The sequence below is a fragment of the Mercenaria mercenaria genome, chromosome 4 (genome assembly GCF_021730395.1).
Source record: "Mercenaria mercenaria strain notata chromosome 4, MADL_Memer_1, whole genome shotgun sequence".
NCBI lineage: Eukaryota > Metazoa > Mollusca > Bivalvia > Venerida > Veneridae > Mercenaria > Mercenaria mercenaria.
Window position 1 is genome coordinate 76355000 of NC_069364.1, and position 26052 is coordinate 76381051.

The 26052-nt window shown below is 35.5% G+C and overlaps 2 protein-coding genes across 6 annotated transcripts in view; one reads left to right on the forward strand and one right to left on the reverse strand.

Moving 5' to 3' along the window:
* Positions 1-26052, reverse strand: part of LOC123552185 (arginine/serine-rich protein PNISR-like) — a 151134-nt gene that overhangs the window by 11134 nt on the left and 113948 nt on the right. The window contains exon 1 of one of the 5 annotated variants that reach the window (XM_045341637.2): positions 1729-1764. The exons of 1 other annotated variant lie outside the window; for it this stretch is intronic. The gene's annotated coding sequence lies outside the window, so the exon portion shown is untranslated. Of the gene's footprint in view, positions 1-1658; positions 1765-26052 lie in introns of those variants that run through there. 3 more of the 5 variants (XM_045341636.2, XM_045341640.2, XM_045341639.2) reach the window with 3 other exon arrangements.
* Positions 12034-25161, forward strand: LOC123552186 (ubiquinone biosynthesis O-methyltransferase, mitochondrial-like). Its single transcript, XM_045341641.2, has 6 exons — positions 12034-12339; positions 15537-15789; positions 17265-17385; positions 18987-19108; positions 22788-22947; positions 24159-25161. Exons 1-6 carry the CDS (start codon positions 12125-12127, stop codon positions 24284-24286), a joined length of 999 nt encoding a protein of 332 aa, XP_045197576.2. The 5' UTR covers positions 12034-12124; the 3' UTR covers positions 24287-25161.

Genomic DNA, 26052 nt, shown 5'->3' on the forward strand with positions numbered 1-26052 from the left:
ATACGTTTTTCTTTCCAAAACCACACTAAATATAATTTCTTTTTTTGAAAATTGGCAGACAAATGAAGAATTATATATATTCTTAATAATAGCTCAAAAATATTTTTTAAAATATTCATTATTAAAAATTTTATGATTTTATTTTGCCTGTCACTTTAGATTTCCGTGCATATAGAATCGGGCGAAATCAACACTCGTATAAGTTTTTGTATTTCGTTTTCGCTATTTTAAGTGAAAAAAGTAAGTTTACAACATCATTTATGCATGTCTTAACATATAATTGATGCCTCTTAAATACTTCCATAATCCTAGCCTATCCTCATAGATGTGTCTAGGAATACGGAACTTCTGTAATCCCAGAATCGAAGGCTAGGATTACAGTACCGTAATCGTAGCCACTGCCGTCTCTAAAAGGGACAAATAAATAGAGTCTGTGTACCCGGTTTCGCACTGTACGCGGTTTCGCACATCCAGCAAATTCATGTGCTTTGTGAGAATAAAGCAGAAAATTCAACAATTCTTTGTTATTATTTCACAAAATTGAGTTATTCCCTACATAAATTGACACAAGGGGTCCATCCCCGCTTGAGCCTCGTTCTGGTAAGTGCAGACAGAAACAATAACAATACTAATGGAGGCCATAACGTCAGCTGAAAAATATTAAATTTTATGAAAATAATGACTAACCAAACAACAACAAGGTGTAAAATAAACTGAAAAATCAATTTTCCTTCATACATGTAGGTATTTACCTATTACTTTACCGAAATGAAAAATATTTCAACAGATATTGAAGTTCTCCCAACCTGCAAAATGACTTCAACTTGACTGTTGCTTTACGTTTTTATTAAAACAGAGAACTTAATCGAATGACAAGACTTGTTGGGGTCTTTTGTGATTCAGCAGCTTCTATTGTTTATTTTTGTTTCATGTATTCAGCTGTTTTAGCCTTTTCTGCTTTAAGCAGTAAAAACAGGGTTTGGTCCCTATATTTCACTTTCATAACTGCTTTTTAATTTCACTTTCAGATGTTTTATTGGAAAATACATGTTTAAATTGAATAGAATAAATACTTAAAAAGTTAATTGAAATTTTTCTTTTGGGTAAATGCATTACTATCACTGAATTCTATAGATAGCATGGTGTGCGAAACCGGGTACACTTGAATGCAAAAACTGGTCAAAATATGTTATCCGAATCAAGTTCACCAAGAGGTATGACGTCATTGAAGTGGGAAAGGAAAGTAAGCGTGTTTTAAACCAAAATAAGTGTATTTATCAAAACATGTAGAGGTAAATTCAAATTTAATCATTTTTGGCTAAATAGGAAAGTATTCTTAGGAAATGTATGCGAAACCGGGTACACTGACTCTACACCACTTTTCAAATAAGGTTCCTTCAAATAAATTAACATCTTTTAATCTACTATGCATATCATAGAATGGGGTCGATTGGGGCTGAAATGTATTTGGGTCGAATTGTCTCTTGGGGTTGAAATGTTTCGGGGTCGAAATGTCTTCCATAAACACGACTGTTAGTGGGTGGGGTAATCAAACTTTTATCTATGAACACGATTGCAAATTATTAAAGTCAAATTTGCCCTGAATATAGAAGAATGCATAGAGACAGTAGAATAGTTATTATTTATAAATAGCTTACAATAATATTAATGTTCTAACTATAATATGCAGCTGAGATTGTTACTTTTACAAAACAAAATTGCGCTAACCTCCGCTCGCCACCAGAAAGTTTACAATTGGGGTGATTGAATTGACCCCCAAAACAGACTGTGACTGAAACCAATTGAAGCTGAAGAGTCGTTAATACCAGTTATCAACAAGGGGTCCTGCAATATACCGCTAAGGACCACTAAGGACCGCTAAGGACCACTAAGGAGGTACAAAGGACCACTAAGGACCTTTAAGTGAGCACTAAGGACCACTAAGGGGTGACTTTGGGTTCAATAAGGACCCTAAACAAAAATCTAAGGAATAAATCATAAAATAAAAAAGATATGAGTAAATTATTTCATGCAGTTTTCCCTTTAAAGACCGCTAAGGAGGCACTATGGGCCACTAAGGACTATTAAAGTTGAACTATGGATAAATTAGGGACAATTATGATAATAATCATTGAAAGCAGTGCCAATATATTTTATAACTTTAATTTTAAAGTTTGAATTTTAATCATAAGATAGCACGGCTAGTTGACTGAGTGCTTATGTGTCTTGAATAAATATACATTCAGGAGGTACAAAGGACCACTAAGGACCTTTAAGTGAGCACTAAGGACACTAAGGGGTGACTTAGGGTTCAATAAGGACCCTAAAGAAAATCATAAAATAAAAAAGATATGAGTAAATTATTTCACGCAGTTTTCCCATTAAAGACCGCTAAGGAGGCACAACAGGCCACTAAGGACTAATAAAGATGCACTATGGACATTAATTGTATCACATAACAACACATAAAAAATTTGTAACTTTATTGTCATATTGTTATAAAATCTTATTTAACCTTATTTATTAATATAATATATTGATATAATGTAAGTTCATATACTAAATGTCATATTAAGAAATCAGATAGATATTTACAGAACAATAAAACAAACAACTGCATTGCTTATGAAAAGTTCTGTATACAGACATACTAATCAATAAAGTCATTGAAAATTTGAATTAACCTTATTTATTGATATTATTTACCTTGATATAATGTACCTTAACAAATTCATATGCTATATGTGATATAAAAAATATAATATATTGATATAATGTAAGTTCATATACTAAATGTCATATTAAGAAATCAGATAAATATTTACAGAACAATAAAACAAACAACTGCATTGCTTATGAAATTTTCTATATACAGACATACTAATCAATTTTGAATTAACCTTATTTATTGATATTATTTACCTTGATATAATGTACCTTAACAAATTCATGATATAAAAAATCAGAAAATATTTACAAAACAATAAAACACACAATTGCATTACTTTCAAAAGTTCTATATATATATATACATACTAATCACTACAGTCATTGAATATTTTCATTTATTGATAACCTTATTTATTGATATTATGTACCTTAACAAATTCATAAAAATGTCATATCAAGGAATCCGATATATAGTTACAGAATATTAAACACACAATTTCATTGCTTATGGAAAGTTCTATATATTAATAATCACCTTAATTAACCTTACTTTAATTTTGTACCTTAACAAATTATTAAATATATATTTACAGAAAAGTAAAACACACATTTGTATTGTTTATATACATGTATATACAGACATACTGAACACATGGCACTGCACATTTAGTTAAACACTAAATTTAGTTAAAACACATGGCAATGTTTGTGACTGTTAATATTTCCTGAAAGGAAGTGAAACTTGCGCTGCTTGACAAAGCATGAAGTCTGTTGTTTCCAACAGAATCAGTACGCAAGTTCACTTCCTTCGTGTAAATGTTCTTGTCACTTTGGCACGGCTTTTTTTGACCTGGCTTCTTAGCAACTGCTGGGGTTTGTCTGATTGAATATGTACCATCAGTGGATACAATTCTTGACGGTAGTTCTATTTTTGAAGTGGCATTTAGAAATTTCATTTGATATGCTTTTTTTTTAGTGTCTGACTGCGACCGCCACACCCGTTCGGTTAATCTGAATTTAGTGAATTTGGGATTTAGCGAGTAATTCCCCGTTCCGTAAAGCGCACGTCTTACATCCACATGCTGAACCCTGACAGCATCATGTAGTTTCTCGACAAGAACATCTGTTTTTTGGGGTTTCCAGTCTGTGGAGATTTTCAGCCTATGGTTGATTGACTCTGTGTTATTATTGGTCCACAGCTGATCATTCTCATTAACACAATGTTCTGAAATTTTTTTTTCAACAAATTTCTCATAATACTCTAAAAAATCTGGATGGTCTTGCAAAGATTCTTTTAATTCAACATTTCTATCTTCGAATGTTGCACTGTCATTGGCACATGCAACCCCCTTCGGTCAAAATATTTTGTGAACAATTTCGTTCCTCTCCTGCATACTTTTCGGAATCTTATCGGTCATATTGCGCAACAAATTGTCTTTTATGTGTTTGGTACACAGCCTACGTTTGGCTTCTGAAAAGGTTTGGTCTAGTGCGTTGGTCATAGCTTTTTCATCATCTGTTCCGATCAACATTTCAACATTCTTAAGCTCAATGTCTAAAATACCACGAAGAAAAGAAAAGAACCTGTAATATGTTTTTGTTTTGCCATCCCAATGCAGCATGAGTGGAGGTATCATAATTGGGGGCTCACCTGTTTCTTTGCGTACAACTTTCTGGCTTTTGTATACTAACAATGTCACATAACACCGGTCAAGCAAGAATGTTCTGTCAATACCCACAACACCCCCATTTGACTTGATGAAAGATCTTAGATCGGCCAACTGTTCTTCAGTACAACAAAATATGAGAGGTTGATCACCGTCCCTCGAGTGTATAATTTCACTGACAAATTCATGACCATTTAAAGACTTAATAATGTTCAAAATTTCATCAGCAGCATGTTTTGCTTTTTTGTTACTACCTACAGATTTTGATTTTAAATACTGACACTGGCGCAAATCCTTGGGATAGAGAGCTGAGTCATCAAGTTTTGTTAATTTAGTATAGGCATTAACTGGCTTATCATGCTTAACTGCTTCTTTAATAAGTTTGATAGCTTCAGGGTGTGTACGTTTATAAGGCTGTTCATTTGTTTTGGAATTTCCATGAACTTTTCCATATTCTGAGTCTCCATTTGTTCCCTGATATTCCACAACCATCACATACTTCCTTGTGTCAAGTGCTGCCGGTAAGTTTTCGAACCAACTTACACGTTTCTTAAAGTCATCATTTTCTTTTAACACAGTATAGTACCTGTGAAGAGTCACTATGTTACCTAAATGTGGTTGCGGATTCAATGGGGTTTTAACAACTTTCCCTTTCACCTGTTTTTCAACACTGACAATACCATCTTTGACATGAACAAATTTGATATTTGTTGGACCATTTTCAATTTCTTCCAAAAGAAAGTTTGTCTTACAAGTTCTAGATTTCCTACTATTCCAAACCCCACAGTCATCGTAGTAATTTGCTTTTTTGCCCGACAAGTTACTTTTAATGTTCTCTTTACCATCAACTAGAACAAATCCATTGTCTATATTTCCTCTAGGAACAGACGACACAGCTGTTATGTCGCCATGAATTATGTTCAGTAGATCTTCAACCGACATGAACTTCCCATTGGGTAACGGTCGCATTGATTCATTACGGTGACTTTCAACACTTTCTTTTTCATTCAAATCATCAATTTCACAATTTGATTCTATATCACTTATTTCACATTGATTGATTTCTTCTGTATTCATTTCACACTCATTTTCACTTTTTTTCACACTGATTTAAAGATTGATTTGATTCAGATGTTGAGTTAAGGGGTGTGGCACTTTCACTTTGTTCACACTGATGTACAGATGGTTTGATTCAGATGTTGAGTTAAGGGGTGTGGCACTTTCACTTTGTTCACACTGATGTACAGACTGATTTGATTCAGATGTTGAGTTAAGGGGTGTGGCACTTTCACTTTTTTCACACTGATTTAAAGATTGATTTGATTCAGATGTTGAGTTAAGAGGTGTGGCACTTTCAAATTCACATTCACTAGATTCACAATTTGGATTGTTATCACTAGTAGATACCAGAGGTATAAAATGGTTTGGCAGCCAAATTCCGCCAAAGTGAGGTCCCATCTTTGTCCACATAATAGATACTGTACCCGATGATGCGTGCCTTGTTGAATGTACCTAAAATATAAAAAACATAGTTCAAAACACTAGTTCTTTAGTAAAGTTTAATTAATATAAAAGAATTTTGTACATTTGAATTAAATACTTAAATATAAAATGTCCTTGTGAAAGATGGGCACTGGATATCTTTAATGAGAGGTAATCAGTTTTAAATATCCAAAGAAAACAACTACTTGGGATTGTTGTGCATTTGTTAAGGATTATTGTATGTTGTGTATCGCTCTGCATTCTCCTGGCTAGCCGCGGAGCTTTATTGTTGATCAAAGCTTCAATGACAGTCAGTGCATCTGTGAGAAAGACGACTGAGAAGCTTTCTTCTGCCGAGTCTTCAACCATTGAGACGGCCTTCATGAGTGCTTCAGTCTCTGCCTTGTAATTGCTTCAGTGTTCTTCTGTGGCTGCAGAGTAGAGAAATTTCAAATCACTGAAATACATATAATTATATACATAAGTATCAGTTATGTTTAATAATGTATATCCATGGTTTCTGGTTCCCCTTAATACAGTGACATATAAGTTCAAAGTATTACATGTAAGTATTATCTGATCAAGTCAGGGGTGTCATTGGATGCCATCCAACTCATTGTTGCCAGATTTTGGATGTACAGTGTGTCATCAGAAACAATGTCAGAGATTAAATTTGTCAACCATTTTTTGAAGAATCTTAATTAATATTTATTTAAACAAGTTTTTGTGAGGTAAGATACACTCGCTGGCCTAAAATACAACTGGTTACTTAAATCAGTCCAGCACCAGAGTCAGAGTATATGTGCTTTGCTTGAACCTTGAGTAGTATAACATCATCTATTTTTTCACATTAACTACATTACAACTGTCAAGCTTTGCTGAGTGTGTCTTAAACAAGGAAACAGCAGTGATTTCAATTAAGAAATTATCCCTGTTACAAAACACTTAATCTCTAATTTTCAGCAAATTGAAATAAAAAAAGTCTGCTTGATAGTGGATACAGTTAAATGATTACATCTCAGTCTTAGTCTTTGTGGCCAGATGGTTAGGGTAGTTGACTTAAAATTATTTGTCTTTCACTGCTGTGTGTTCGAAACCTTGCTCAGGGTGTAGAATTCTTTCATGTGTGGATTTTTAAGTAATCCAGCTGACTTAAAGGACAGTGGCTTAACCTAGCTGCCCGCCCATGCCTTAAATAATGCACTGAAAGTTGATATATGACCTATAATTCTGTCATTCTGACATTAAACTTAACAAAAACAAACATTTGTATTCACTCATTTGGTCTAATGGCTTATGTTGTTGTGTCCAAAAGGCAGTGACTCAACTGTCTTTTGCTATATATACACAGGTTAAATAGAGTCGGCACATGAGGAGTAGTAATAGTAGTACATGTTATTTAATATGTTTGGCTCTTAGATACAAAATCTGTCATTTATCTCCATTTAAAATAAATTTAGTCACCAGTTTTTTCTAGATTCGCCATTATGTTCATACAAACCGCCTGTTTGTTCAAGAACTCATTTTAACAGAAACCAGTTTAAGTTTGTCATTATTTTTTATCCAAACCAAAACCTAAAACCCAAACCGGATTTTTGCAAACAAAAGCGCCCTATGTATTAAGTTTGTAACTCACTCTAAAACTCCTTAAAGGTACCAGGTTCTGTCATCTTAATGTTGCCATGGCTATGTCCATTCCATTTTCAGCAATCAACACCAAACTTATAACACAGTACGTACAGTACGTACGTCTAGAACAAACATCCAGTGTCTTATATTTTTAGTTTTATACTTTGATTTTTTTTAAGTTAGTATTTATGTGTTTAATGTTTGATATGCATAATTATAGAAACTATCAAGGCATTTGGTTTTTATCCAGTTTTACGTAAAACATAGTTATTACTGCACACATTTACATCGCAGATGGGTGGTGATCAGTCAATAATTAGGTCACTAAATACAACAATAAAAATCCTGCTCACGTTACAAAGGCAATGTTTTTTTCTCAAACATTCAAGGAACCCCATCAGACTGCCTGTTTGCCTAGGGTCTACCACAAAGACACCAGTATTGTTATATCATCTCCTGTTCTATCAGTACTACGTACATTGCTTTGTTTGGCGCAGAGTTTCCTTTTGTTGCATCTTGCAACAACTTTCGTACTTGTATAAGGATCGACCGGTTTGAGGAACGAAGGTAGTAATTTCGCCGGATATGCCACCGTGGTCGAATATCAATATATAGTGCCATTTTCCCGCCTGGTAAAGGCCGTTTTCATGGCAGATATAAGCTTTATTGATGCTTGGTTGTAAAGAAGAATGTTTGCGGATGATTTTTAGCTACGTTATATGCTTCAGAAATTGGTTCGAAGCTGTTTCGTAAAATGAAAGTGGAAGTTAATATTTCCTGATGTCTTTCTACGCAATATCAGCGTTTTCATCACGTGTCTCAGTCACATGACCATGGTTTCACTGCATTATATGGTTAACATCATATTTTTGGTACTTTTTGATTGCCTAAAGACAAACCTTGAAGACAAGGGTAGTCTCGCAAGAAGTGAAAGGCTAGAAATCTGATTAAAACATGTTATAATTTGTTGTTTCTACATAGAAAATAGTAGCGGAGGCGTTTAATACCTTCTAACCTTAATTTAAGTAAAACGACTTTGCTTATATTTCGATTCTGATATGCCCTGAATCTAAAACAGTAGATAAAATATAGTAGCGCTCTTTCTTGATCGCAACAAAAACATTGACGTCATCGAACGTTAAAGTTTCGTCATTTTAGCGTAAAAAACAAAGACAAATATCAAAGAGGGAATGCCACGTACCAAAAACGCAGCCTCCCCAAAACGAAACCCACAGCACGCAGACGCGCGCGCACACACACACACACACACACGCACGCACGCACGCACGCACGCACGCACGCACGCACACACACACACACACGCGCGCGCACACACACAAAGCCAACACATTAGGACAAAACGAACAAACAAAGGAACACAGTGGGGCACCGCCTTGGAACGGTCAGTAGCAAAAACACCACTGGGGAGCTTAAACCGGTTTATGGTGCGCACCCAACCTCACTCTTACCCCCACCATGTTCCAAAGACACAGTGTAAATAAAAGTAATCCACTCCAGCTTGTCTTAAGCTTGTTTTAACAGAAACAAGCATGATTATTAGAATGTTGAATAATATTGATAACGTTTCTATGGTCAAACGAACTCATGACAATTAGATTTGAAATTTCCAGTTTTTGATATATAGGTATTAAAAGTAGTCAAAATTACAAAATATTACAAGTCCTTTAACACCAACGTTTCGGCTACAGTAGTCTTCCTCGGGTTGCAATTTAAACAATGTAAAAGAAATGACGTCAACTTCAAACGACGGTAATGACAACGTCATCGAAATGTTAATTGAGTTTTGCAGTCATAAACAAAATAGTCGATAGTCGAATACCGTTACCCCGATATTCAAGGGACTGTAAAAAATGCATCGACGTATCCGAAGTTCGACGTAACGATATCGACTATCTGGGACTTCTTTGTACTTGTGTTGGACGTCTGTATTGTCATTATATCCAAGGCTTTTTTCAGAGGGTTTGAAAGGGGAAAGAAATAATATAAAACGTAAATACGATTTAACTTTATTTCCAAATAAAATATCTTAATTAGCATAATTTAGCATTTTTATTCCTTCCCTTAACAAGTCTGAATGCAGCGGTAACGTTCTTTGTTGAGTTGAACGGTCAGTGGCAAAAACACCACTGGGGAGCTTAAACCGGTCTATGGTGCGCACCCAACTTCACTCTTACCCCCACCATGTTCCAAAGACACGGGACAGTGTAAATAAAAGTAATCCCCTCCAGGTGAATCTCTAACACACGTAATGGAAACAAAAAGGCATGGCATGTAAAATACAAAAATGCTCGTGTATAAATATACAAAAAGCAAACCTTTAAACCAAAAACGTATGTACTCAATGCCTTTTCAGAAGACATATCAACAAGAGTATCTAAATCACTGCATTTGCACTTGCTGCACTTGAACTAAAGTGGCAAAATCATTTTGGCACCATTATGGACTTCCATGTGTACCCCCGTATTAACACATCTGCGGATGTCTCTAAATTGCTTTTTTTTTGTACTTTTAGCATGTGTAAATGTTCAGTTCTGCTCAACACGGGACAAGAGGGCGCGGACGGTAGCATGCATTTCCATTACCGTCCATGAACAGGCTCAATCAATCCAAGCCTGCAACATTTTCGTCTTTGTCGTGTTGAGCGACCTGTGGAGTTTCCATTTTTTTCTGTTTTACAAATAAACGTTCTTATAATGCCCGTGAGATGACTATCTTTTGTCTAATGTTTATTTTTAGTCATGGGTTCTGATTCTAGAGTTATTTTTAACAACAAAATAGGATACAATTTTACTCTTTTCGTTATAAATATTTTTAGTAAACATAATATTATAACTTGCTATCTTTCAAAATGATAAATATAGCAAATTAAGGAAAATAAATCGATAATTGCCCTACCATATCTCGAAATTTTAAGCACTTCCAGACTGGCATCCCCAGATGACCTATTTAAATATGTTTTCATCCTGATTATTACGAAAACTTTCCAAAATCAAAACATACCACGGGAAACACTATTGACATGGTACTTTTTATTTTATTATCACAGCAGCGTTGTTTGTGCCGTGTGGCGGCCGTAAAAAGTCTCCCCGTACCTTCATTCAGAGCTGTTATATTTCGATCTCTTCAGAGCGTTCAACACGGCATTTATGTAGTGTTAGTGCCCTGTGTAATTTTTCAGCTTAACCTAAATTTTTAGGCTTGGGAGGTTCAAATACTCCAGCTTTTAAAGCTTTGGGTACTGTTTAGATATGATGCCTGCTTTTTAGTTTTGTCTTTTGACAGTTCCTGTGATATGCAGGCTCCATAACCACAGATTCCCTCTCTAAATTCCAGTTTGTTTAGTTCTGACCATTGTTTTCTCGTTTAGGGCTAAGCCATTATTTTCATAGGGGGACCATATGCCGCTTTTCATGGAATTGCACTCTGTGCATCATTGAAAGTTCCATGTGCACCGCCGTATGAATACATCTGAAGTCTCTAAATTATATTCTGGTACTTATAACATGTGTAAATATTGAGTTATGCTCAACCCGGGGCTAGTGGGCGTGGAAGGTAGCTTGCATTTCCACTACCGTCCATGAACAGGCTCAATCAAACCGAGCCTGCAACATTTTCGTTTTATGTCGTATTGGGCGACCTGTGATTTTCCACATTTTTTATTTTGTTGTTACCGTGGCAGTATTATTTTTTCTCCATTACGTTTAGTCGAAAAGAATGGGTTCACTTTTCCAAACCAGGTGTCCATTACTAAAAATAGGTCAGGATTCCATTTTATTAATAAAGGAAGTAATATCAACAATTCGAGAGCTATGAAGGAGACACTTGTGTCAAATTAACAATGAATTTCTTCTTCCTGATATGAATATGTCTAAGACAGCAACAGACTAATGTAGCAAAGGATTCTGGTCATTTTGATAGAGTGGCCTTGGTCTCAGAGATGACACAGCGTGGCGTATGTCAGTAAAACAGTTTTCGGCAGTAATATACTTGCTTAGATCAGATTTCAGTTTAATGGCGCTGATTTTTGCTTAGATTATTATTGTACCTACCATTTTCTAACTGCATTTATTTATTTATAAAAATTGTGCGTCATATTGTTGCCCACGACTCAACATCAATGAACCATATACATGTTATAAAGAGCGTTACGGTATGCATTCAAACAATATACAAACAAACAAAATATATAAGCTACAGATGTAAAACTTAACAAGACATTTGAAAAAAAATAACCAATCCAAAAGCACTTTAACCCAAAAATAAAATTATGATTAAAACATCCAGAATTATTTAGACAAACCATATGGGGAAATACATTTGGAAAGAGCCCTGTAATAAGAATACTAACAAGTGATTGAGTATTATAAAGTTTATGTGAGAATTTACTCCAATACTTCTGATTTTGTAGTTTGAATATGTAGATGAATAAAAAAGTTGAAATCTTTATTTACTGGTCAGTAGTATGTTATTTTGAGTGGTCCGGTCAGTGTTAACTAGGGTCCCTTCTTTTTAGTTAATTCATTTCTTACATTTAATTTGCTAATGTTATGATAACCAGTCATCAAACGTCTTTTGATCGAGAAGAATTTTCGCAGACGCTTAATTTTGATATATTTTTTTTTTTGAAAAGATAACAAAATCAGCCGTAAGAGAATATGTTTGGATTGAAAACGTGGATTTCTGTTAGATTTTTAACTAAATGCAGTGCATGTTCATGTGTGAGGCAATGCCATTTTTCTGTTTTAACCCAAGCTGCTAAACGCAAAAATTGGATGGTTGGAAGTTCTGCTCGTTCAATAAAAAAGCGTTTGTCAAGAACACGTTCTTCTGACATGTACTACGTTCAAGATGGAAACAATTCATCAAAGAGGTAAAATGAGTTCTGTCAGAAACTAGATACATATAACTGGGCAGTATCCGGATATCTTCCCCTCTACGGAATGAAGTATATTATATCCACCTCAATCCCCGACCACCACCCCTAAGAGTGTCTTAAACTTATAGATATTGAATTATGACATACAGAAAGGTTTCTAAATCAACGTATTTTTTACCTCCCTTTATTATTTTTGTTCATTCCGTACACAGAGGGGAAGATTCCCGGATATGCATATGCATCTCCGGCCTGGGACCCTCATACCAGTAGAAACATCAATAAGCTGGAAGCGGTTCAGCGACGTGCGGCACGCTTCGTTACTGGGGATTATAGGATGACAAGCAGCACATCACAGATGATTGCCACTTTAGGATGGCCCACGCTGCAACAGCGCAGAGCTGATGCAAAGCTGATACTTGTGTACAGAATTACACACAGTCTTATTGATATCCCTGCGCCCATGTACCTACACCCAGCCGCACTGTCTACTAGAGGTCACACATACAGATACCTGGTGCCTTATTGCCGGACAGACACATACAGGAACTCCTTCTTCCCGTCTGCTATCAGACTCTGGAACCAGCTGCCAGAAGCCATTGCCACCTCCCAGACCTTGGACAGCTTCAAGGCGGGACTGGGCACTCTTCACTAGACGCACTTCATGGTTTTATCTTCTTTTATCCTGCACATTTGTTTCTGCGCCTCACTTTTACCTTGTACAGTTTTCAAGTACGTCTATGCTCCAGAGAGGGCCCTGTACTTTAATGGGAAGAAGAAGAAGAAGATATTGCCTATAACTGATTAGTCAAAATAATTCGACGTTCAGATTGTTTTATATTTGTGACGGGCAATCTAAACGTCAAAACTTTGAAGGACCAAAATAATGGAGGATGAATCACAGTACACAGTCATGTAAAGTTACGTAACTTGTTTTATCGCTTGCGCATACTGGCGTGTGTACACGGTAAACGTTAATTGTGTACAGTGTATACTTGGGTTTAAATCCCCAGAAAATTTGTAATTACGGATATTATTTGCATGCTTCCCAACCCTCCCGATTCAGTCGGGATGATCCCGATTAGGAAGCCAAAACCCGATCACCCCGATCAGCATTCAAAAAACCTGATTTGAATATTTTCCAATATTATTATTATTGTGTAATGAAAATAGCTTCGGGGCATTGTTACGATGTTATGGTTGTGAGTAGCAGAGTTCTGCCGAGGCTGTGTTTTTGCGCCATTGGCGCGAAAAAAATATGAATGGCGCAGCAAATTTCGCGTCGGTGGGCCTTTGGCGCGCCAGAAAATCTGAAACTCGAACCCGATAACAATCGCTAGTTTGCCGGTCTTGCACGGTAGATAGACATACCTTCAGGGGAGATCACTGTGACGGATTTGAAAAAATAATGTGTCGTGATAATTGCACCATGATTGTATCAAAATGGCGGCCGCACCGAAAGGAAAAGCGATTTTGCACAAATTTTTCAGTCCTCCTGCCTCTAAGAAAATAAACCAGACTTTAGTTACACTGGGGAAAGATACAAATAGAAATGATACATTGAACAAAAGCGACGATTCAACTACATATGTCGCTGAACATTAAACAACAACCCCAGAATCACAGAGTGATCCGACCCCCACCCAGTCAAGTAATTTGAGTAGAGCGAAAAAGTAAGAGTAAGACATCTGACAAACAGAGCTTTCAGAAGAAGTTATTGGTTAAGTATACATGGTTAAGTTATAAGGAAAAGAGAATAAATGGCATGAACTTTGTGTATAATTTTACATTTAAAAAAAAATACACTTCTTAAATGCATAAGAAATGTAAAGTCTATTTAATGTAAAATTAGTTCTTTTTGAATGGCCCCAAAAGTTTCAGAATGGCCCCATGTTTTCAGGGTAAATGGGCCATGGGCCCATCATGCTGAAATCCTCGGCAGAACTCTGGAGTAGTAACTCGAAATTTCGGCTTTCTTGACTCTTGTGACTGTGTGCTTTCAACTTAAATTTCGGCCTTATAAGTTTTAAAAACATTTTGACAAATTATTTACGAAAACAAAACTGTGGCCTTGCATTTTTAGTTTATTCATTTAAATCTCAATAAGTGTTTATAACTTTATCGGTTATTTTCATACGGATGTAGAATCTATGTTTTTTTGTTTTCAAATTTTCAAGATGGCGGCAACTTCTGCATCGGCGCATCATGTGCTTGGATAGTACGACTTCGTAATTATAAATCAGGGCCTCCACTGAGTGGCATCCACACTTATGTTTATATTACTGAATCCTGTATGACTGGATGGAAAAACAGATTCATAATCAGTTATTTTTTGTGTATTTATCGCAGAAACTTCCGAGCAACGAGGGAAAGATAAAAATAGTGGCAGACGATCTAATCTAGCAAATTTCACAGCATGTACTTTTTACGTCGCATTCTACTTTCGTTTTTGCATGCCCAAACACTAGAAAAATAAAACTTTGCATGTCGATTTGTCGTCTTAAATCTTACTGACAACGAAGAACAATGGGTTTAATCAGCGATATAGGTACAAAGTCATTGATTACATGTAGATTTGACGAATTGCCTATGCTCTTAAGAATGGTATATATTATAATGTAATCACTCTTTATTATCTCATTCTGAATGGTATCTGTCATTACAAAGAGAAGACATTTTCCATTTTAGTGCTGAGGGATATTAAGGCAAGGGGGCTACTGATGAAGTTTTAAGTCTTTGGTATAACATGGCAATGGAGCAAACCCATGATCTCCCTCCCACAGTTAAAGCAGGCACTATGACAGCTGACAAGGCAGATATAGTTTGCATTACAATATTGCACAGTTTATTTCTTCTATGCAAATTACAGTTTTCAGAATTTGTCACTTTGTAAAATATAGAAGACTCATTTAAAATATAACATAGCTAAAAAAGGGGGAGTGCAGATGTATGGATCGTGGGAATGTGAGTTTGATCCACGGGTTCTCAGTGAGGATTTGATAAATATATTGTGTCTGAAACTATTCTGTCTCCACATCTGATTCATGTGTTACTTGGGGAGAACAGGTTTGCACTGGTACAGAATCCAGGAACACTGGTTAGGTGACTTGCCCACCATTACATAAGTGAATTTTTGTTGAAAAACAGCGTTAATCCCAAAACAAAACAAAAAAAATATATGCATTATTTTCCAGACAATATTCAGGTCGGCCTATGGTCACAAACACGATGGATGAGGATGAATTGCGCCATTTTAAGTCTCTTGCCCAGTCATGGTGGAATGAAACAGGAGAATTTGAGGCATTGCATGCAATGAATAAATTGAGAGTGCCATTTATACGAGACGGTTTATTGAATCATAGGGATGACATGTCAGAAAACCCGTCACAGCCATTGCAAGGCCTGACCATAGTAGATGTTGGAAGTGGGGGTGGTATCTTGACTGAGGTAAGGTTTCACTACCTTGATCAAGTCTCAGTGTTAAATTCAAAATACTCTGTGTTAAAATATAGATTGAAATAGAGGAAAAGTACCCTTATTTCATTCAGTTTGAGTCTGATTTATGTATTTTTAAACTTTGACAGCTGAATCAAAAATACCACAGTAAATTGACTATAAGTAGATCCTAAGTCACCTGCAGTAACGAAAAACATCTTGGCTGTCTTGGATTTAATCCTTATCCTGCTGAATTTCTATAATGAACTTGTCCATCTTTCAGTTTGGACAGTGCCATTTACTGTTAAAAGGGGTGCTTATCAAAATGATACTGACTGAATGGCGAACAGTGCAGATCATGATCAGACTGCATGGATGTGTAGGCTGATCATGATCTGCACTGGTCGCAAAGGCAGAATCAATCTTGTCCAGCATAATATTAAAGGGTTAAGACAGTGATAAACTAAAGCTATACTCCATTTATTACTTGCTTTCCAATATTACAGTGAAATTTATCAGATAATTTCACAGTGAAAAATATCATAGATACAAAAATTGGTTTAATTAACTACTGAAGAACAAAAATCGGTTTAATTAACTACTGAAAAACATAAAATGAAAAGAAAACTTGTTTTACAAGTAAAATCAAATATTTTCTCACTCGTTAACAACAGGTCTTACAAAAATTTAACTCCCTGAAATAATTTTTGTTTGACTTTTCTATATTCCTGTAAAAGTTTTATTTTAAAGTTCCTCTTTAAGGTAGTTCTGCATGTTTGATAAACTGGAAGAGATGGCGTAACGTCATTTATCCGGAAGACGAGGAATAAAGCCGGGATTCGTCGCACGGAAATGAAAATAATTTTATGAATTAATAGCAACCTATAAGTAAATTTATTACAGTGGCACTGTTACTGTCTTTCTAAAGTTAAAATATTATATTAAAACATCTGACACGTTAAAACTTCAAAATAATGTCTTAGAATTAGTGTGAAAAGTGCGGTTCACTTTAATCATGGTCAAATATCTCAAAATTAAGCACACGGACCTATACATTTTATTTCACCACATCATAGGCCATAATATTATGCTTATTTACAACTGTGGGAAGTTTCATTAAATTCTACATTGTAGAAAAATTTCTATTCGCGAAAATGTTATGAAAGTTATGATTTCCCCATAGACTTCCATTATGAAATATTGCGTGAGGTCTAATTTTTTCAAATCAGTCTAGCAAAAAATCAAGCACACGACCCTATGTTTTTTATTTGCTGAATTTTCTAGGTATATTCTGCAGTTTTGAAAAATCAGAGTTTACACAAATTATACATTGTAGAAAAAAATTTGAACCAAACGTGCAGAACTACCTCAAAGACATTGTCAAGCAATCTTTGAGCAAAGAGATAGCTAATATTGTGTTCAGCTGGTTTGTATTGCAGTCTTCGTTTAATTTGTGGTAACTTCAAACTTGTACTCCATTATTTCAGCCTCTTGCAAGACTTGGGGCATTTGTTGTTGGTCTAGATCCAGTGGAGGAAAGTACAAAAATTGCTCAGCTTCATTTAGAGGAAGATCCAAGCCTCTTGCCACGTGTCAAATATATTACTGGTATACATTGTTATTGTTACTAGTGAAAAATAAAACCTAGAATTTACTTAACAATCTTTATCAGCAATACTGTGTTGATAGGCAGACCATGGTTTTGTTTCATCTCTTTTGCAAAAATGAGATGTATTTATTGATTAAGCTATTTTAAACTTATTGTTTTTTGCACACCAGACTTGTGTTTCCTTTGATTTTACCCATGCCGGCAAAACCCATCTAGCACCTCCCATGCCATATGACTCTCATGCTGTTAATGACAGCTAGCGATTCATGTATTGATTATGATTATATTGTTCATGTAAAATACGGAAAAATTGGGTACCTGGATATTTCTATCCGATTTGTTAACACATGACAGATGTTGATGTAATTAATCTTTTATCTTGGTACATTTATTGTTCACAGTCAGATTAAACCTTTGGTAAAGGTTAGTATTTTTAATTATTAAAAAGATTTTATTGACTGAAAATTCTTTGTATTATTTATATAAGTGATGCTCCGATGATCGATTATTATCGAAAATCAATCAAAAATGTCTAAAGTGCTACTACACAGAACTCAGCTTTTCTGTTGTTCTTCTCTTTCTGTAACTTCTTCTTTTGGTTAAAATAAAGTTTCTCAAAATGGCAATGGATCAGAAAAATTTGATGGCGCCGGATGGATCTTTCCATATCCTGGCAGTGCCCAGTCTCATGTGTGGAAGTATTATGGTTTACAGGAAGAAATCCGGGATGTAAAGACCTCCTGTCAAGACTTGTCATAAGCCACACAAACAATTAGCTCCACCATATACCTGTATCTGGCTACATGTATACTGATTAACTATTGTATGTGACCATATTTTAAATTTCTGAGACAAGACTTATTTTGATAGATTTTTGGAATCCATGCTTAAGTTTGTCTCATAAGATTATTGGCATTATTGTTTTGTAATTCATTTGATATTTGTATTAAAAGAAACTTCTGGTTTATCTTCAAAATGATATTTGATAAAACGTTCCGTCTGATCAATAATCAATTGGTTGACTGACAGAAATAAAAGTTCTTAGTTTTGGATTACCTTTTTTCAATTTTCAACTAGCAAGCTGCTACATACAACTATTGTGTAAACATTCTGAATGTGTGAAAACATTAAGTGTTTGCTTTGCTGGGTTTGTTTTATTTTTAAGGCAATACGATTGATTTGCAATTCCATCTTGATCATAAAGATTTTACTGACAGATAAACAAATTAAATTACATACCTGCCACATTAACAAGCAGTAATCCTTACATAAATTTTAATTTCTCATTACAAAAAACATTTCGATTAATTATCGAAAATTGATCGAAAACCCCTGTCCGATTATTTTTGATGATCGATCATGAAAATGGACCTATTAAACATCACTAATATTATTATTATATCACTTTTATCTCTATAGAGAATTAATTTTACTTAAATGGTTATGTTTCAGTTAGTTTACATTACATACATTGTGTATGCTAGACTAAGTATGGGTAAGACTGACAGAGTTAATTGAACAAAGAAAGAAAAAACTTTGTCCCTTAACCATCAAAGGATCCTGTTTTAAAACTTAAAGTAAGCTGAGTGAATACTTTCAGGCTCGGTAGAGGACCTTGTTGGTACAGAGTCAGAGACATTTGATGCAGTGGTAGCTTCTGAAGTGGTGGAACATGTAGCTGACCATGTCGCTTTTTTAGAGTCTTGTTGCAGTCTTGTCAAGGTAAAACTGTTTGTTATAGGAAATGACATTCAAGCATATAGCCTACTATGTCTCTTTTGTAGTGGCTTGTTGCAGTCTTGTCAAGGTAAAACTGTTTGTTGTATGAAGTGACATTCAAGCATATAGCTATAACTATGTCTCTTTTGTAGAGGCTTGTTGCAGTCTTGTCAAGGTAAAAGTGTTTGTTGTAGGAAATGACATTCAAGCATATAGCCTACTATGTCCCTTTTGTAGAGGCTTGTTGCAGTCTTGTCAAGGGAAAACTGTTTGTTGTAGGAATGACATTCAAGCATATAGCCAACTATGTCTCTTTTGTAGAGGCTTGTAGCAATCTTGTCATGGTAAAAATATTTGTTGTTTGAAGTCACATTCAAGCATATAGCTATGTCTCTTTTGTAGAGGCTTGTAGCAATCTTGTCAAGGTAAAACTGTTTGTTGTATGAAGTGACATTCAAGCATATAGCTAACTATGTCTCTTTTGTAGAGGCTTGTTGCAGTTGTCAAGGTAAAAGTGTTTGTTGTAGGAAATGACATTCAAGCATATAGCCTACTATGTCCCTTTTGTAGAGGCTTGTTGCAGTCTTGTCAAGGTAAAAGGGTTTGTTGTAGGAAATGACATTCAAGCATATGGCCTACTATGTCCCTTTTGTAGAGGGTTGTTGCAGTCTTGTCAAGGTAAAACTGTTTGTTGTAGGAAATGACATTCAAGCATATAGCCTACTATGTCTCTTTTGTAGAGGCTTGTTGCAGTCTTGTCAAGGTAAAACTGTTGGTTGTATGAAGTGACATTCAAGCATATAGCTATAACTATGTCTCTTTTGTAGAGGCTTGTTGCAGTCTTGTCAAGGTAAAAGTGTTTGTTGTAGGAAATGACATTCAAGCATATAGCCTACTATGTCCCTTTTGTAGAGGCTTGTTGCAGTCTTGTCAAGGGAAAACTGTTTGTTGTAGGAATGACATTCAAGCATATAGCCAACTATGTCTCTTTTGTAGAGGCTTGTAGCAATCTTGTCATGGTAAAAATATTTGTTGTTTGAAGTCACATTCAAGCATATAGCTATGTCTCTTTTGTAGAGGCTTGTAGCAATCTTGTCAAGGTAAAACTGTTTGTTGTATGAAGTGACATTCAAGCATATAGCTAACTATGTCTCTTTTGTAGAGGCTTGTTGCAGTTGTCAAGGTAAAAGTGTTTGTTGTAGGAAATGACATTCAAGCATATAGCCTACTATGTCCCTTTTGTAGAGGCTTGTTGCAGTCTTGTCAAGGTAAAAGGGTTTGTTGTAGGAAATGACATTCAAGCATATGGCCTACTATGTCCCTTTTGTAGAGGGTTGTTGCAGTCTTGTCAAGGTAAAACTGTTTGTTGTAGGAAATGACATTCAAGCAGATAGGCAACTATGTCTCTTTTGTAGAGGCTTGTTGTAGTCTTGTCATGGTAAAACTGTTTGTTGTAGGAATGGCATTCAAGCATATAGCCTACTATGTCTCTTTTGTAGAGGCTTGTAGCAATCTTGTCAAGGTAAAACTGTTTGTTGTATGAAGTGACATTCAAGCATATAGCTATGTCTCTTTTGTAGAGGCATGTAGCAATCTTGTCAAGGTAAAACTGTTTGTTGTATGAAGTGACATTCAAGCATATAGCTAACTATGTCTCTTTTGTAGAGGCTTGTTGCAGTCTTGTCAAGGTAAAAGTGTTTGTTGTAGGAAATGACATTCAAGCATATAGCTAACTATGTCTCTTTTGCAGAGGCTTGTTGCAGTCTTGCCAAGGTAAAACTGTTTGTTGTAGGAAATGGCATTCAAGCGTATAGCCATCTACATCTCTTTTGTAGAGGCTTGTTGTAGCCTTGTCAAAGTAAAACTGTTTGTTGAAGGCAATGACATTCAAGCATATAGGCAACTATGTCTCCTTTGTAGAGGCCTATTGCAGTCTTGTCAGAGTAAAACTGTTCATGTCAAATGACATTCAAGCATGGAACTGACTATATTCAAAGTAAAACTGTAAAACTGTATGAACATACATTTTACAGCTTTCTGACAACTTGTATACACTATCTTTGTCCATTTTGTTGTATCAAGGAATATACATTTGTCATTAATAATAAAAGACATCTTAAAATTTTCAAAAAACCTCTAGAGGAAAGAAATGGTTATTAGAAATATATTTGATGGGGGAAACATAATCACTTACCCCAAACACACCTGCTATAATCTCAAACCTTGTAGCCCGCCCGGTTAGCTCAGTAGGTAGAGCGTTGGTCTACGGATCTCGGGGTCGTGAGTTCGATCCTCGGGCTGGGCGTATGTTCTCCGTGACTATTTGATAAACGACATTGTGTCTGAAATCATTAGTCCTCCACCTCTGATTCATGTGAGGAAGTTGGCAGTTACTTGTGGAGAACAGGTTTGTACTGGTACAGAATCCAGAAATACTGGTTAAGTTAACTGCCCGCCGTTACATGACTGAAATACTGTTGAAAAATGCTGTTAAACCCAAAACAAACAAATCAAACCTTGTAAAAGAGAATGATCAGAAGAAAACAATGTTCCTGTTTAAAATGCATTGAAATAATGCATTGCAAACTTGCTGTTACAGTTGAATTAACATAAGTGACCATCAGGTCCCGTGCTTAGCAGGTGCTGTTGATAAGATTTAAAAAAAGTTCAGCAAAATTTAACAATGATGTCATATAAATTTACACATTTTTGTCGGTCCCGCTTGCGGTCAGCTCGACTTAGTAGCCACTTTTGGCGGGTCTGTGTATGTGCGTGCATCCGTGTGTGTGTCCATCGGATTTTGTCCGGACCATAATTTTGACATGCATGGACCAATCTTGTTAATACATGTATTTGGCATGAATGTTTACCTCGATGAGAAAGTGTGTCGTGCGCAAATCCCATGTTCCTATCTCAAAGGTCAAGGTCACAGTTGGAGGTCAAAGGTCAAATTGAAGAATGAGTTTGTCCGGAGCATTTCTTCTTAATGCATGGTGGGAATTGGATGTAACTCAGCATGAATGTTCACCATTATGTGACGGAGTGTCTTGTGCAAGAACCAGGTCCCAAAGTCTAAGGTCAAGGTCACACTTAGAAGTCAAAGGATAGATACAAGAATGACTGTCTGGAGCATTTCTTTTTCATACACAGAGGAATTTTGATGTAACTTGGCACAATTGTTCACCATCATGAGACGGAGTGTCATGCGCAAGAACCTAGAATTACTTCCCTTTGTTGTTATTATAAATAGCTTATATTGTAACTTTTTCATTACTGGTCGTAGGGAAAAATCAAGACCACTTTTCTGTAGTACAACATGCATGTTACATCAAAAAAGTACATTTAATGTTTGTGTATTATTTAACCATTTTCTAGAAAAAATTCAAAATCTACACCTCTTTTATTATGATAAAAACACGCATATTTTTATGACTTAAAAAACGGGGTTTGGTAGTGAAATGAATAAAATCGTGTCTTTTTGTAACTTCACTTCTTTTAGAATTTATATATAATATTATAAACATGTTTATCTAAGTGTACGCTTAATTGCAAACAAGGACTTTAAGTAATTTTAAGATATCTGTTTTGTTTAGTATATTTTTACAACATATATCAAGTGTTGAGGAATTAGCATATGATAATTTAATACTTTATGTATGATATACCAGTACTTTTCTTGCAGCCAGGAGGATCTTTATTTATTACAACAATGAACAAGACTACCCTATCAAGAGGACTAGCTGTCTTTACTGCAGAAAGAATACTCCGAGTTGTCCCTGAAGGAACACATGACTGGGAGAAGTTTGTCCCGCCTGAAGATCTGAAACTTTTGCTGGAAAACAGTAAGTCAGTAGTGTTTGAAGATATTGTACAAAATGGTTGAGTTTATATTCACAAGGTACATGTATATATTATTTTGATTTTAAGCTCTCTTGTGTTTTAGTAATGCCTTTGTAATACCTGTAGAAAAACTGGTGTTGCCCAATGATGCAGTCTAACTGATTTAGAATTAAAACTGAAGCTTGAAATGTGTCTGTTGTTCAAAGCTGGCTGCTCTGTAGAGGTAAATTAGTCCCCTGATGGAACACTGAAGGGGACTATAGGAATGCCATCCATCCGTCTGTTTTTCTGTAAATCTGGATCCTGCAACTACTCAAAAAGTATTCAAGCTAGGTTCATAAAACCTGTGAATAGAGGGCAATATGTAGATTATACAAGTACATGACTTATGCTTGTAGTCAAAGGTCAATGTCACTATTGAAGGTCAAGAAAAAATTGTTTCTGCTCCATAACTTATATGCATTGCTGTGTTAGCATATAACTTCTAATTGCATTGAAGGATGTTTTTATTTTTACACAGAAATGTTGCTTATGATTTAACTATGTGTCGCGCACATGACCCATGATTGTCGGTCAAAGGACAAGGTCACAATTGAAGGTCATGTAAAATTGTTTCCACTCCATAACTTATGTGCATAGATGGATTATTTTAGTACTGCACACATATGTTCCCAATAATGAGATACATGTTTTATGCTTGTAGGTCAATGTCACTATTAAAATTTAAGCCAAAATAGTTTTTGTTTCTTAGCTTCTAAATGTCTTGAAGCATTTTTGGTCCTAACACTGTTGCCAACAGTGACAAGGGACAAACACTAACAAAGTTTTCCATTGATAGGGGTCTTTTGTATTGCCACTGCAATACTTCGTCACTTGTTGACCAAGAGATTCGTGCAATGGGACAGAAAATATCTGTCCTTGTAGTGAGATATTCACAAATAAGAAGTGTCATTGTCACAGGTTTCCTTGTTAAAACATAAATTCCTTCAATCTCAATGCTTTAATCGTATCAGAATTATGCTAGGAGTGATTATAGTGTTCTCAGGTTGAGATCTGGTTTTGCATTTAACAAGAGTTCAGTAAACTGATTTTAAATCAAAGTCGATAGAACTAATATATTCATCTAGAATGGAAGCAATAAGTGTTAGGTAAAAGAAAGGTCTACATGTTTCACCATAGACATGGTTCAGTAGCCTTTTTTTTTCTTTTTCAGACAATATGCATACAAGACTTATTCATGGGATGTTATATGTGCCTGCGCTACGGGAATGGAGATGGGTAAAAAATATAAGTATAAACTATGCAATGCATGCTGTGAAAGGAGAACATCATGAAACTTAGTGATACACTGTAGAACATTCCAGTTCTGCTGGCTGCTTTGTTTGAAATATTTTGAGCAATTATACAATCATAGAGCCGTACTATCTTTTGAAAGCATTGTACGTAAGATGGTTTCTCAGGAGCTGCTGGACATTTTAGGTAACTCTTCTCAACCATTAAGACATGTCTTAAACTCTATACAGTTGAACCTTTGTGTCTTGAATTCTAAGATTCTAAGGGATCAAGCACTTTACTTCGAGATAACCGAAATTCAACTTGAAATGATATTTTGTGCATGTGTTTTCGGGACCGAACTTGAAAATAATACGAGATAGCCAGAATTTTGAGATACTGAGTTTCAATTATACATTTTACTGTTTTGAAAATAAGCCTCATTTGTTACTGAGACCTTCATTATTCAATATGAAAAAAAGACAGTAGGGTACAGTATTACTCAATTTTTTGTTTTTCCATGAATACCTTTATACGAGGGTCGAAGCAAGCTATACTTGCATAGTCATGCTCATTTGTGTAAAGAGCTGTGTTATCTTGTGAAACCTCTTCTCAAGAGCTACTAGGTGTTGTGGGTAACTTTTCTCACATATATATTTTCCTTTTTTATACGTAATTAAGCCTTATTTGTGACTGAGACATTTTATGCTCACTGCAATGAAGTGATGGCATAATATGATTTTGCATCTGTCTGTTAGTCTGTATATACTTTGTTTATAGTTGCCTAATGCATGAATATTTTCTTTTTCTGTCAAGTCTTGAATGATTTTCAATATGCATAGGGTGACAGCTGGCTAAATTACATCTCACATTACTGTTATATTATTTGACTGTTACATTATTTGATAATGGTTCTGTCATAATAAATGCTACTTGTTACACAGTTTAAATTTATAGGGTTTAAAAGATGTGCTGAAATCAACCTTTAACTGCAAAGGGAGACCATAGACATCCTGAAGGACATTATTCTAAGGACAAGTGTGCCCAGAATTATATACAAAGCCGCTAGGCCATAGAAGCCACCTCAAAACTCCAGTTTCTGATTGGTAGTCTCCGAGCACAAACTTGAAATTAACTAAAGGCAAGGTTACATGGATACTGATCTCCAAACTTAGTTTCATATTCTTTGACTCTGATCTTTTTATCTCGCCAAAATACGAAGTGCTTGAGGTGAGCTGTTGTGCTCACTCATTGCCTGTTATATGTCAGTCCATATTACATCTGCCAGCAATTTCTTCAAATGATATCTCCTTTGAAACTATTAGAAGGAAATTGTTGAAATTGGCCTAGATGTTCCTTGGGTGGTTCTCTTCCAAAGTTGTTCAAATGATTTCACTTGTTTGCAAATATGGGCTTCCAGAGTTAAAAATGGAAAAATCTTCCAATGGTAGCTCCACTCAAACTGCTGGTCTGATTTCAATGTAGTTTCACAAATACGTTCCATGGATAACACTTTAGAGCTTCACTCCCAAGAGGGAAAATGCACATATTTTCTTCATGTTCTGGTCAGATATTTTTTCACGGAGTTATTACACTTATATTATTCAACTTTTGTCAACTACAGTGCAATCATTGTCAGGGGTATTTTTCAGCAACCACTGGCTGGAATTTCAGTGAAAATTCATTGGATGCTACACTCATAAGAGATCCGATGATTTTTCATCGAGTTATTGCCCTTTGATTATTCAACACTAGTTAGCTAAAGTACCATCCTTGTCACACGAAGAGATGTGCATATTTTGTGTAGGCTTTTTCTAAACTGCAATTTCCTGGAG